The sequence below is a fragment of the Hemiscyllium ocellatum genome, chromosome 12 (assembly GCF_020745735.1).
Source record: "Hemiscyllium ocellatum isolate sHemOce1 chromosome 12, sHemOce1.pat.X.cur, whole genome shotgun sequence".
Taxonomy (NCBI): domain Eukaryota; kingdom Metazoa; phylum Chordata; class Chondrichthyes; order Orectolobiformes; family Hemiscylliidae; genus Hemiscyllium; species Hemiscyllium ocellatum.
Window position 1 is genome coordinate 53,698,693 of NC_083412.1, and position 15,185 is coordinate 53,713,877.

Here is a 15,185-nt window from a genome sequence, read left to right on the forward strand (position 1 = left end):
GACAATGAGAAGAACATGGTAAATACAGGACTGAAGGTGTTATATCTGAATGCACGCAGTATAGGAAATGAGGTAAATGAGCTTGTAGCATAGATTGAAATTGGCAGGCATGATGTGGTCGCATCATGGAGACATGGCTGTAAGGGGATCAGGATTGGAAGTTGAATATTCAAGGATACACATAGTATCAAAAAGACAGGCAAGTGAGCAGAGGGGGGTGAGGTTGCCTTATTAGTAAGAAATGAAACTAAATCAATAGCAAAAAATGAAATAGGGTCAGATGGTGTAGAGCCTGTGCGGGTATCAATAAGGAACCACAAAGGTTAAAAAAAATAGTCGGAGTTATATACAGGCCTACAAAGAGTAGTCAGGTGTTGGGGCGCAAGATACACCAGGAGATAGAAAAGATGTGTAGGAAAGGCAAAGTTACAGTGATCATGGGGGATTCCAATATACAGATGGCTTGGGAAAATCAGGTAGTGAATTACAGGAAAAGGAATTTGTGGAATGTCTACAAGATGGCCTTTTGGAGCAGCTTTTCATGGAGCCCACGAGTGCACAGACAATACAGGATTTTGCTGAAAAGTGTGACACTGCAAAAGGTCAGGCAGTGTCTAAGGAACAGGAGAGTTGACGTACTGGGCATAAACCATTCACTGGATTTAGTGTTGTGCAATGAGGCAGACTTGGTAAGGGAGTTTAAGCTAAAGGAGTGGTCATAATATGGTTGAATATACTCTGCAGTTTGAGAGGGAGTAGATAGAATCAGAGGTAACTGTATTACAGCTGAATAAAGGCAACAATAGAAGCATGAGGGAGTTGCTGGTTAGAATAGACTGGGAGAGGAGCCTAGTAGGGAAGACAATGGAACAGTAAGGGCAGGAGTTTCTGGGAGTAAACAGGCGACACAGTAGAGATTCATCCTGAGGAAAAAGAAGCAGGATACAGGGAGGATGAAGCAACCATGGCTGACTAGGGAAGTCAGGGTTAGAATAAAAGCAAGTGAGAAAGCATATAATGTGGTGAAGGGAAGTGAGAAACCAATGGATTGGGAAGCTTACAAAGACCAACAGAGGGTAACAAAAAAAAAAGAAATGGGGAGGGAGAAGATCAAAACTGAGGGTAAGCTAGCCAGTAATATAAAGGATGACTGTAAGAGTTTCTTTAGGCATAGAAAAGGCAAAAGAGAGGCAAAAGTGGACATTGGGCCGCTGAAAAATGATGTTAGAGAAATAGTAGTGGGGAACAAGGAAATGGCTGAGGAATTAATCATTGTTTGGAGTCAGTCTTCTCGCTGGAAGACATGATTAATACCCCAAAAATTCAAGAGAGGGAGGAGCAGAGCTGTCCATCACCAAGGAGAAGGTGCTAGAAAAACTGAATGGCCTGAAGGTGGATAAATCACCTGGACCAGATGGACTACACCCCAGAGTTCTAAGGGAGGTAGCTGAAGAGATTGTTGGGGGTTTGTGGTAATCTTTCAGAAATCACTAGAATCACAAAATGACACTCCTGTTTAAAAAGGGACTAAGGCAAAGACGGAAAATTACAGACCAATTAGTCTAACCTCAGTCATCAGTAAGATCCTAGAATCCATTGTGAAGGATGAGATTTCCGTATATGTGGAAATGTATGGTGAAATAAGGCAAAGTCAGCATGTTTTCATCAAGAGAAGGTCATGCCTGACAAATTTGCAAGTAATGAGCATGTTAGAACAAGCAGAACCAATAGATGTTAGCTACCTGGACTTCAAAAAACGTTGTGGTCCCAAGGAGCCACATAGGAGGCCACTGAGTTAGATAAGGGCCCGTGGTGTCAGAGGCAAGGTGCTAACATGGATAGAAGCTTGGCTGTCTGACAGAAAGCAGAGAGTGGGGATAAAAGGGTCCTTCTCAGGATGGTAGCCACTGACAAGTGAAGTTCAGCAAAGCTTGCTGTTGGGACCACAACTTTTCACTTTATACATTAATGATCTAGATGAAGGAACTGAGGGCATTCTGGCTAAGTTTGCACATGATACAAAGATAGGTAGAGGGACAGGTATCATTGATTATGCAGGGAGGCCGCAGAAGGATTTGGACAGGTTAGGAAAGTGGGCAAAGAAGTGGCAGATGGAGTACAACATGGGAAAGTGTGAGGTCATGCACTTTGGTAGGAAGAATGGCATGGACTATTTTCTAAATGGGGAGATAATTCAGAAGCACAAAGAGTTCTAGTTTAGGATTCTCTCAAGATAAGATTGCAGTCTGAGTCAGTAGTTAGGAAGGCAAATGCAACGATGGCATTTATTTTGAGAGGACTTGAATATAAAAGCAGGGATGTACTTCTGAGACTCTATAAGGCTCTGGCCAGACCATATTTGAAGTACTGTGCACAGTTTTGGGCCCCATATCTCAAGAAAGATGATTTGGTCCTGGATATTATTCAGAGAAAGTTCACAAGAATGGTCCCAAGAATGAAAAGTTTAACATATGAGGAATGATTGAGGACTCTGAGTCTACAGTCGATGGAGTTTAAAAGGATGAGAGGGGATCTAAATGAAACACACAGTATACTGAGTGGCCTGGACAGAACACATGTTGGGAAGATGTTTCCACTGGTAAAAGAGACTAGGACCTGAGGGTGAAGCAAAGACCTTTTAGAATGGTGTTAAGGAGAAACCTCTTCAGCCAAAGAGTGGTGAATCAATGGAATTCCTTGCCACAGAAGGCTGTGGAGGCCAGGTCATTGAGTATATTTAGACTGAAATAGATAAATTCTTGAATATCAAGGGGATTCAAGGGTTATGGGGAGAAAGTGGGAGAATGGGGTTGCAAAACTTATCAACCATGATTGAATAGTGAAGCAGACTTGATGGGTTGAATGGCCCAATTTCTGCTCCTATGTCTTATGGTTTTACGGTCTTGACATCAAGGCTGCATTCGACCAAGTGCGGCATCAAAGAGCCCTAACAAAACAATGGTTATCAGGGGGCAAACTCTCTGGTGGTTTCAGTCATACCTGACACATAGGAAGATGGTGGTGGTTGTTGGAGGTCAGTCATCTCAGCTCCAAAACATCTATGCAGGAGTTTCTCAGGGTAGTGTCCTTGGCCCAACTATCTTCAGTAGCTACATCAATGACCTTGCCTCCATCATAAGGCCAGAAGTGGGGATGTTCGCCGATGATTGCACAATGTTCAGCACCATTTGTGACTGCTCGGACAGGGAAGCAGCCTGTGTCCAAATGCAACAAGAACTGGACAATAACCAGGATTGGGCTGACAAGGGGTAAGAAACATTCATGCCACACAAATGCCAGGCTATAACCATCACCAATAAGGGACAATCTAACCAATGCTCCTTGACATTCAATGGTGTTATCATCACTGAGTTCCCCACCATCAACATCCTGAGAGTTGTCATTGATCAGAAACTCAACTTGACTCACCACATAAATGCAGTGGTTACAGGAGCAGATCAAAAACTAGGAATACTATGGTGAGTAACACCCCTTCTGACTCCCCAAAGTCTGTCCACCATCTACGAGGCACAAGTCAGGATCAATGAAACCCCAACAGTCAAGAAGCATGACTCCATCCAAGACAAAGCAGCCTGCTTGATTGGCACTACACCCAAAAGCATCCACTCCCTCCACTACCCAATGCCTAGTCGCAGCAGTGTGTACTATCTTAAAGCTGCACTGCAGAAATTCACCAAAGAGCCTCTGACAGTACCTCCCAATCCCACAATCACTTCCGTCCAGAAGGACAAGTGCAGCAGAGATATGGGAATACCACCACCTTCAAGTTACTCTCCAAACCACTCACCATCCTGTTTGAAAATACATTGGCATTTCTTGACTGTCGCTGTGTCAACTCCTGGAATTCCCTCCCTCATGGCAATGTGGATCAACCATATCAGGTGGAATGCAGTGGTTCAAGAATATGGGAACACCACCACCTTCTCAAGGGCAGCTAGGGACGCACAATAAATGCTGGCCGACCTGTGATGCCACAACCCACAAAATGAAAAAAATCAAAAAACTGTTGATGGACTGATGATGTATAAACAAAATAAAAATTGAATAAATAAAAATAGACTATTGATGGATTGCTCATGCAACTACCAATTCGAGCTTAGAGGATTGTGATCAAGCACAGGAGTTAATGACTAGTACGGGTTAAAAAGGCCTTGTTTTTAGTGTTTGATATCCAAGGAAGGAGAACTTATGATAGCAGGGAACAAGAAATCTGTATCTAGTCGATCAGTTCTTTGAACTGGCATCCGCTGATTTATTAAGGATTATTTTAAAGCTTGGCTATAAACTGTCAATCTGCATTTAAATTTTGCAGTCTCCATGGCAATGCTGTACCATGCAGAGGTCACTTGCCAATCAACAGCACTATCCTCTCATGCAATTAAAAAAAAATCATAGTATGTACCCAGCAGCCAATTAAGGGTAAATCACATTGCTGTGGATCAGGAGCTACATGTAGACCAACAAGGTAAGGACAGCAGTTTCCTTCCCTAAAGGATATTAGTGGACCAGGTGGGGTTTTCCTGCCAATGGCTACTGTTAGACCCTTACCCAGATTATTCGTGAATTGCAATGACACCATCTGCTATGGTAGGATTTGAACTGTGGTCCCCAGACCATTACCTGGGTCTCTGGTTTAATAGTCTCGGGATAATATCACCAAGCCATCGTCTCCCCAATGAGTATTGATTCTCCATCTGAATTTGTATTCTTGTGAAATTTCCTGGTACATACAAGACAAAGGGCTTTGGCAAAATGTGTCTTTTTTCAGTAATACAGAAGCTCTATAAATGAGATTGAGTATTTGTAATGACTTTCCCAGAATATTTTACTGCCATGCCTTTCTTTTGGACTCCAAACTAATCCCTCCTCAATGCTCCAATGACTATTTGTAATGGTAGACTCTATCATTTCTACACTGCTACAGTGTTCCAGGGAGAAAGGCTAGAAAGGTCTAAAAGCTATTCAACCTTTTACTTAAACTGCTTCCCACCATCTCTCAATCATAGAATCACTGAATCATTAAAGCATAGAAGGAGGGCACTTAGCCCAGTTTGTCTCCACTGGCTCTCTGAGCATTTTACTTATGTGCTAGTCTCTTGTCTTCTTACTGAAACCATGCACATTATTTAAATGGAAACAATCATCAAACGCCCCCTTGAATGCCTCAATTGAATCCGACACCATCACATTTGCCAGCAGTGCATTCCAAAGCTGGGATACTCACTGTGTGAAGAAGTTTTTCTCTCACCTTGCACATGCTTCTTTTGCAAAACATCATAAAACTGCCCCTTGGTTCTTGATGCATTTTTGCATAGGAATAGTTTCTCCGTATTCCTCTGACAAAACCGCTCATGAATTTGAAAACTTCTATCAAATCTCCTCTTAGCCTTTTTCCTCCAAGGAATAAAAAATCAACTTCTTCAATCCTTCCTATTAATGGTGACACAGTGGTTAGTATAGCTACCCCACAGCACCAGGGACCCGGGTTTAAATCTTGCATTTTGCTTTTATGGCTAGAGCTTTCCACATTGTCTTGTATAGCTTTGTATTTATTTTAAAAGTGTGTAATAAGGTTTTGTTCTTTTGGTGAAATATCCCCTCAGCCTTGTGTGCATATGTTGAGTGACAGGCCACCATGTTAGCTCAATAGCACAGCTAAAACTCATGGTCTATCAAGCCAAATTTCACATCATTCTGTTTTGTCTATTATTCTTATCAGCTAGGATAACAACAATGGGGGTCTCAATTTAATCAGTGTTCCCTGGTAACAGCTCATATATGCAACATTTCGTCAGTGCCATGGATCTAAATTACGTGCTCCAATGCTCAGATCCCTCAGGACTCTGACTGAAGCCAGACTGATCATTACAGCGGTAAAGATATTGCACTATTAGTACAGAGGGGGAAGACCATTCAGTCTGTGAAGCTCAGACTTTCCTAGTAACGGGGTGGGGGGTTGGGAGGGGGGTCCCTTATCACGTTGGGAAATTGCTTGCTTCCAATAACTGCTGCATTAACCGACGTAACAACACCACTACTGAGCCATCAAACAATTCCTCGCACTTGGAGCATTGAGAAGGAATTATTCTGGAATCTGAAAGAAAGGCACGGCTGTAAAATATTCTGGAAAAGTTAAACAAAGACATTATTTTGTCCAAAAACTTAGTAACAGACAGTTTGGTCATCCTTCGACCCAAAATGGAATGAGTATAAAATGGCATTAATTTCCCTCTTTGCTCATCATGGAGTATTCGCAATTGAACGACATGGAGCATTTCCAGAGTTTTTTTTTAGAAAAGGTAAAATGCATTTATCAGTGTGATTCGCAGGAGATGTTTCAGCTGGATTGTGACTAATCCCTTTTCACATTGCAGATTTGTCGATGCATTAAGTGATGGATTTTGGAAAAATTGCCGGAAGCCTCTTTTTTTTAAAAAAACCTGTGAATTCAACCGAGACAGAAATCACTGCTATGGACTTGAAAAGCGAAGAACAACAGGCTGTGTATAAGGTAGGTGCTGTGTACAGTTACTGACTTTGATTAACCCGTCACAACTGTTTGTTCAGGTTCTCATTGTTGGAAATGCCGACAAAGAGGACATTGTTGTAACGGTTGACCTTACCCATATTTTATTTTCTTTGTATTTTTTAGACAGTGTTCAGCAAGAGAGACCGCGGTGCATCTCTATTCTGAGATGTTACAGATGAAAAAGCACAGAGATGCATCTGATCATTTTAAACGGTATTTAATGTTACTATCCAATCTGGTTAACTGGCGATTAAAATCTAATTTATTTGCAGCCGTCTGAAAAATATCTGACAAATAAGACTTGGAACATTTGGATTGTTATCACTTGTCCCTCACTCTATTCATTTATTTCATTAACCTCGCAGGTTGTACATATTCTGATCATTCTCGCTTGACCTTCTTTGCTCCGCCTGTTCCCACCTGACCCGCTTGTCCTTTTATTTTCGCTGTAACTTTCTTCCGGAAATCTTGCATCCTGACCATTTCTTTTTTGATTCATATCATTCCCCTCCTAATTCACGGGGTTGTTATACTCGATAGCGCTTCAACCTATCTGCTAGTTTTATTTTTTTACCAAAGGCCATTTGAACCTGACTTTGGGATTGAAATCTTTTCCCTCTCGTTCCTTGGGCCCCTCAGTCCGCATCATTGAAATAGTCAATGCCCTTTGCAGTCCCCAGGCTTCCTGGAAACCACTTCGAACCGGGAAATAGTAGGCCTCAAATCTCAGAGACAAACAGTAAAACATCCAAATCCAATTTCTTCCCCGATCTCCTGCAGACCCCGAGGGTAAATACAGAGCATTGTAGAGTCAGGACACCGCAGCTGATCAGTTTATTGACCTTGTAGTTTCAGGTTTTGAGAAGCCCTAGAGGACATGTGTAGTTCACTTCCTAATGTGGACCACCAGCTCAGGGCAGGAGGTGGCGATGAAAGCAATTTGCCCCAAAGTGAATAGCATTGAGTTTACAATTACTGTAAATAGCAGGACTCGCTAACGAGGTTGGATCAAAGGGTGTGGGAGGAAGGGGGCAGAGGGTTCTCTGAGTGAGATATCCGCCAGTCAAGGGAAGCTTTGGCAAGTCTGACTTTCCAAAGTTCAAACATACTTAACCTATTTCATGACCTCTGTCCACACATCCTTGTTACTTCTTCAAAGCATTCTCTTGTGGCGAACTGGTATTGCCCCAGCCTCTGAGCTAGGTTTCACCTGCTCCAGAAATATTATCTCGGAACAAATTGATTAGAAATTACTGACGAAGCATCACTGTCAGTTCTGAAATACAAACGGGCCTTTCTTTGTACTTTCAGGTTCTAAACGTTCTGCTTTAAATAATAATGTGTATCATCGTCTGTTTCCTGTCGATTTATTTTTCAGTGGTTTTGTTCGCGACTCTGCGTGCCTCTGCTGCCTGGACCTGCTCTCGCCTCTGTCCCACAGTGTGCACTTGTTCTGCTGAGAGAAACTGTGTCGTTCTCTGTGACCGAGCCGGATTGCAGCAAGTCCTCAGCGACTTCCCATGGGAGGCCTCCCTTATCAGTTTGGAGAAAAATAACATCAAATTTTTGTCAGAGAAGGCCTTCGGTACTCTTCCAGCCCTCCGCTCTTTATCCTTAAACCACAACAATCTCTCTTTCATTACCCCAGGCGCATTTAAAGGGCTGCCCCATCTCAGCGAACTCCAACTCGCCCACAACGAGTTTATTAAGTATCTGCACACCAGAACGTTCACTAATCTCAAACGACTTAAGAAGCTCGATTTGTCTAATTGCAATCTATTTAATATCCCAGACCGGATCTTTATAGCAGTTCCCTCTCTGCAGGAGTTGGCTATGTGGCAGAATAACTTCAGGAGAATCCCTGCAGCAGTGAGGGCCACAGAGACTCTCAGGCTTTTGTATCTGGAGAGGAACAGAATTGAAGCAGTGGCTTATAACTCTCTGCAAGGATTACGCCGTTTGAAATATTTAAATTTACAAAACAACAAAATTGCGGTAATCCACGAAAAAGGTTTTAAAGACTGCGTGGAATTGGAATATCTCTATCTTAATGATAACGTCCTGAGGAACCTTCCCGAGTTTGCTTTTCAAGAACTCAGGCACCTGAAGATGTTAAACCTGGGAGGTAATGCTTTGGTGAACGTCTCCAGTACTTGGTTCAGTCAGCTAGTTGAGTTAGAGGTTCTCTATCTCGACAGAAACGCCATCAGTTACATCGAGGAAGGGACTTTTGAAAACCTGACCAGTTTGATCTCCTTACATTTGAATAGCAATAACCTGACCTCACTGCCGTTTTCCGTTTTCCAACCTGTATATTTCCTCGGCAGGCTCTATGTCTTCAGGAACCCATGGGAGTGTGACTGCAAGATGGAATGGTTGAAAGAGTGGATGGAAAACTACAAACTTGTCCGGGACATCCCGTGTGCCTCTCCACCGTCAGTAGCGGGTATGGATCTGAGTCAAGTGCTCTTCCCCAAATCTACGGAAGGGATTTGTGTCGATCCAGTGGAACAGAATGAGACAGTTTATACTCCAATTCCGACAGAGCATGCCCGCTCCATCGCCGACAATAGATTCAGTAACCTTATCTCGAAATTACTTTTCCCTGAAAAGTACGAGGATTCGGAGAACACCACCGAAATCTTCAGGAATATGTCAGTCCCGGGCGGAGTTAACCGGGAAACGTCTACAGCGGTTACTGTCAACAGTAATCTGGATCTCCACATCCAGGTTGTGTTCATACCCATTATAATGTTATGCTACAATATCTGAGACAGCGTTCAGCTGCTGCAGCATTTGCCGTGTATTAATACAGCTGCAGGACGCAGGCAATCTCTTCGAATGCAATCTTTATCATGTCAAACAAAAAGGCACGAATTGCAAAAGTTGAATTTGAGTTTGGCTCCCCTCAGTTTGGAACCACAACAGAGAGAACTGATCTTGTATTTGTTTGAACCGCTGGATCTGTTCTCTGCCGCCTTTCGTTTTAAATCATCGTGTGCCATCTGTCACCTTCTAGGATTGAGGCCAACGATAAACCTCCTCGATCGCTCTGAACCTCTACTAGAGGTTGGTTAAGTTTTGTACAGGATGAAGAGTCTTGAGCTCACATGCTGTATTTGGCAATTTCACAGCACCCACATTTTTTAAAACGAGAATACTTTGTAAAATGAAGACGGAATCACGTATGTTGCAGACAGCGATTCCCGACTTAGTCGACTTTGATTAAATATTAATACCTTTTACCGTTAGCATCTTCAATTAATAAATAATGGGCATATTGTATCTGACCATCGTGTGTTTTTGTAATATGTACATTATAAATATCATTTACATGGATGTATTACATAAGCACATCCCTCTGTACAAGAAAAAAACTGATCTAGACAGAATGTTGGCCACAATAACCCTTTTATCTTTGATGCAGGGATTTATGTTTTGATCTATTAGAAATCGTAATCTGGGAGGATTGTGGTAATCGTGCAAAGAGTTAGAAACTGACTATCCACAAGAAACAAATGAAAAGTATAATCAGTAATGTTTAGACTGAAGTAATGAGAAGCATTGGCGTCATTTAACTAAGTAAAAATGACAGAAATTGCAATGAAAATGTTGAGATTAACCTTGTCTTGAGATTTTTTTAAAATCAAAAGTGCTATCACACCTTGATAAAATATGCTTAAAAGTTGGTAAAAGAAACAAAGCTATTTAAGGACAGAAGATTTCATGGACCATAGATTTGACTTTTCATAGTGAAACTAATTTTGTGTTACAAACGTTCCTTATCAACCTATTTAGATGGATTGTGCATTTCTCTGGAATAAGTAGGACTTGAAACAGTGACCAGGTAAAAATAATGACTGCAGATGCTGGAAACCAGATTCAAGATTAGAGTGGTGCTGGAAAAGCACAGCAGTTCAGGCAGCAAAAGCTCTTCATCAGGAATACAGACAGAGAGCCTGAAGGGTCTCTCCATCCTTCAGGCTCTCTGCCTGTATTCCTGATGAAGGACTTTTGCCCAAAGCACAATTTTACTGCTCTCGGATGCTGCCTGAACTGCTGTGCTTTTCCAGCACCACTCTAATCTTGAAACAGTGACCTACTGGCTCAGAGTTGGTGACACTACCACTGCCAGAAGAGTCCTCAAAAGTTGAACATGGTTAGGTCCAGTGACAATACCACCACTTCCCTTGTGTTGTGTGCTGAATATATATCATCTGGGTTATTAGAATATTAAAGGTAGCTAGCACAGCACAAATTCCATCTAATAAATTAATCCTTTTACAGCTGTAGAAAACTGAGCTGAGGAGAGGGACATGAATGCTGACATTAGAGATAGAAGTTTGTTTACTCTGGATCACATTGACATAAGGAGGGAAGATGTGTTGGGTAGGCTAAAGGATATTAAGGTGGATAAATCCCCAGGACCGGATGGGATCTATGCCAGATTGCTGAGGGAGGCAAGAGAGGCAACAGCTGGGGCCGTAACAGATATCTTTGTAGCATCCTTAAATACAGGTGAGGTGTCGGAGGATTGGAGGGTTGCTCATGTAGGGATATTCCAGGTAACTACAGACCAGTGAGCCTGACATCAGTGGTGGGAAAGTTGCTGGAGAAGGTACTGAGGAATAAAATCTATCTATATTTGGAAAAGAGTGGCCTTATCAGTGATAGGCAACATGGTTTTGTGCAGGGGAGATCGTGCCTTACCAACAATAGAGTTCTTTGATAGATGAAGGAAGGGCTGTAGATGTCATAGACATGGACTTTAGTAAGGCATTTGATAAGGTTCCCCATGGTAAACTCATGGAGAAAGTGAAGTCACATGGTGTGCAGGGTGTTCTAGCTAGGTGGATAAAAAACTGGTTGAGCAACAGGAGACAGAGTGTAGTAGTTGAAGGGAATTTCTCGAAATGGAGAAAGGTGACCAGTAGTGTTCCACAAGGGTCAGTGCTGGGGCCACTGTTTGTTTGTGATATACATAAATGATCTGGAAGAGGGCATTGTTGGTCTGATCAGTAAATTTGCAGATGACATGAAGATTGGTGGAGTAACAGAAAGCATAAGGGACTGTCAAAGAATACAGGAGAATATAGATAGACTGGAGAGTTGGGTGGAGAAGTGGCCGATGGTGTTCAATCCAGGCAAATGTGAGATGATGCATTTTCTCTAATTCTAGAGCAAACTATACGGTAAATGGAAGAGCCTTGGGAGAAGTTGATGAGCAGAGAGATAGTGAGTTTAGGTCCATTGTACTCTGAAGGTTGCTGCACAGGTGGATAGAGTGGTCATGAAGGCATATGGTGTGCTTGCCTTCATCGGACGGGATATTGAGTATAAGAGCTGGCAGGTCATGTTGAAATTGTACAAGACTTTGGTTCGGCCGCATTTAGAATACGGTGTACAGTTTTGATCATCATATTACCAAAAGGATGTGGACACTTTGGAGAGGGTGCAGAGAAGGTTTATGAGGATGTTGCCTGGTATGGAAGGTGCTGGCTGTGAAGAGAAGTTGAGTAGGTTAGGATTGTTTTCATTAGAAAAAAGATTGAGGGAGGACCTGATTGAGGTTTACAAAACCATGAAGGGTATAGACAGGGTGGATAGAGATAGAGATTCACTGAGGTCACACATTCAAGGTGAGAGGTGAAATGTTTAAGGGAATATCCGTGGAAAGTACTTTATACAGAGGGTGGTAAGTGCCTGGAACACGTTACCAGCAGAGGTAGAGGCAGGCACGATAGATTCATTTAAGGTGCATCTGGACAGATGCATGAGTAGGTGAGGAGCAGAGGGATACAAATGCTTAGGAATTGGACGATAGGCTTAGACAGTACATTTGGAACGGCTCAGGCTTGGAGGGCCGAAGGGCCTGTTCCTGGACTGTAGAGTTTCTTTGTTCTAAAACATAGATAAATAACTAAACTGAATGATTCTTTGAGGCAAAGTTTGAGAGCAATTGTTCCCATACTGGAAGTTTAGTGTTTATCACAACAATATTTCAGAGGACAAGCAGATGCTCCTAGATAGAGAAGCAATGGCAGTATATGATACTTTTTAATGGTATGTTGCTTGGTATTAGCTAGTTCAGGTCTATTTGAATCTCTAATCCTTTATCCAATCAACTTGTCTCATCTGAACTTTCTGAAGATGAAAACATTGACTTTAACCTCCAGTGAAACCACAAACTGGTTCCGGTCCCTGCCTAACTACTTATTGAGGCTTTATTAGGCAATGCTGGACTTTGATCTCTTGTTTCATAAAAACATAGTCTGAACTTTCTGTCAAAAGAACTAATTTCCACTTTCACATGGTTATTTACTTGTATCCCAAATGCTCCCAGCCTCCTGCAAACCATATTCAAGCTTCTATCATCCCTGCTTTCAGTTTCTCCAATATCCTTCTTGCCAGTCTTTTAACATCCACTCTAGGAACAAAATCTGAAACTCTGCTGCTTGCATCCTGTTCCATATTAAGTCTTAGTCATTTTGGGTGCTGAAGAATGAGTACCAAAATCAACAATGTTTTGTCCCGTAATATATGATTGGAGCTGGAATTTTGCAGCTGCTGGCAGCAGACTCATGTTAAAAGTGTTTATTTATAATTGCTAATTCTCTAAATCTTGCCTTCTGTGCATTTTCCTTTTCACTCACTAACCTCTCCACCCCCATTGCCATACCTCAGGCAATCAACCATCCTCCTAAGCAGCCAACTCTTCTTAAAGGGTTAAAAAAGTGGCCGTGGGGGGATCCAAGATGGCGGCGACCCAGCAAGTCTGAGTCTATAGTGCTCTTCCCAAGACTTGGGTAAAGTGGGTCACCCACCCCTACCACACTCACCAAATCATTCATAATAGCTGTTAAATTTAAATAGTTGCTTAGTATTATATTTAAATAGTCTAATATTTAGTGAAAAATGACCAAAGGGAAGGGAGCCCGCAGCTCTCAACATGCAGGACCCCCTCCCCCACTTCAGCTGCAGCAGAGGCGTCCACAGCTGCCCCGGGGGACTTACCGACGGTAACAAGCCTTGTAGAGATGATTACCAAGCTGGACGCGAAGATCGATGCCTTCATCGAGGAGTCCCGATATCGCTGGGAATCACTCTCGGCCGCGCTGCAGAAGCACGACCGAGACATCCAGGAACTGGAGCGCCAAGTCGGAGGGGCGGAGTTAAAGGCCGCGACCTTGGAGACTGCAGCTCAATCAGCCGCGGATCAGGTCCGGACTCTCGAGCAGCGAGTCCGGACCTTAGAAAATCATATTGACGGCCTCGATAATCGAGGTCGTCGAAAAAATATTCGGTTGCTGGGCCTTCCCGAACGGGAAGAGGAAGGCCAGCTTATAGCATTCCTGGAGCAGTGGCTGCCAGAGCTTTTAAATCTGCATGCTGGATCAGGCCAGGTAAGGGTGGAATGGGCCTACCGGGTCGCAATACGTGGGCCCGGCTCAAATCAGCGCCCACGCCCGGTCCTGTTCCAGCTGCAGAGCTATAGGGAGAGGCAGATGCTCCTAGAAGCCTCAAGAAATCTTGGAAAAGACCCCCAAGCCATGATCTATAAAGGATCCAAGATCATGCTATTTCAGGACTTTTCCCCAGCTCTGGTCCGAAAGAGGAAGGCATTTGATGAGGTGAAGAAGCGTTTAAGGGACTTAAATACTCAGTACTCCTTACGCTATCCAGCGACGCTACGTTTTAACCACGAAGGATCCATATATAACTTCAGTTCACCAGAGAAGGCTAAGGAATTCTTGGACTCTCTTAAATAAACTGTGAGAGATTGTGGATGCTGGTTTGCCTTTCCCCCCACTTTGGTCTATATTCCCCCCCTTTTTTTTCCTTCTCTCCTTTTTTTACCTCAGTGTTTAATATTATCATGGGGGGCGTGGAGAGGGATTTGATTTTCTCCCCCCCCCCCCCGCTTGGTTTGTTTTCTTTTATTACTTTATGTATATATGTGGGTATGTATGTATGTATGTATATATATGTTGGGGCGATTGGTTAATGTTGGTGGGGGGAGGTGGTTACATTATTCTATTTTACCTCTGTCTTTAGGAGCGGGGTTGTTTTTCCCCTATTATTTTGTATTATTATATCTAATTATTACTTGTTGAGATTGTAATTTTATAGTTATATATTTATATACGGTATTAACATTGTAGTGGTTCTGTTCGCCGAGCTGGAAGTTTTTGTTGCAAACGTTTCGTCCCCTGGCTAGGAGACATCATCAGTGCTGTGGAGCCTCCTGCGAAGCGCTTCTTTGATGTTTCTTCCGGCATTTATAGTGGTCTGTCCTTGCCGCTTCCAGGTGTCAGTTTCAGCTGTCCGCTGTAGTGATTGGTATATTGGGTCCAGGTCGATGTGTCTGTTGATGGAATTTGTGGATGAATGCCATGCCTCTAGGAATTCCCTGGCTGTTCTCTGTCTGGCTTGCCCTATGATAGTAGTGTTTTCCCAGTCGAATTCATGTTGCTTGTTGTCTGAGTGTGTGGCTACTAGGGATAGCTGGTCGTGTCGTTTCGTGGCTAGTTGGTGTTCATGTATGCGGATTGTTAGCTGTCTTCCTGTTTGTCCTATATAGTGTTTTGTGCAGTCCTTGCATGGTATTTTATAAACTACATTAGTTTTGCTCATG

The 15,185-nt window shown here is 42.8% G+C and overlaps 1 protein-coding gene across 1 annotated transcript; it reads left to right on the forward strand.

Moving 5' to 3' along the window:
• Nucleotides 1–7,888: 7,888 nt before the first annotated feature.
• Nucleotides 7,889–14,202, forward strand: nyx (nyctalopin; the record flags this gene model as incomplete). Its single annotated transcript, XM_060832784.1, has 3 exons — nt 7,889–9,280; nt 12,782–12,820; nt 14,191–14,202. Coding segments are annotated over exons 1-3 (1,443 nt in total), but the record flags the coding sequence as incomplete, so codon positions are not given.
• Nucleotides 14,203–15,185: the final 983 nt, after the last annotated feature.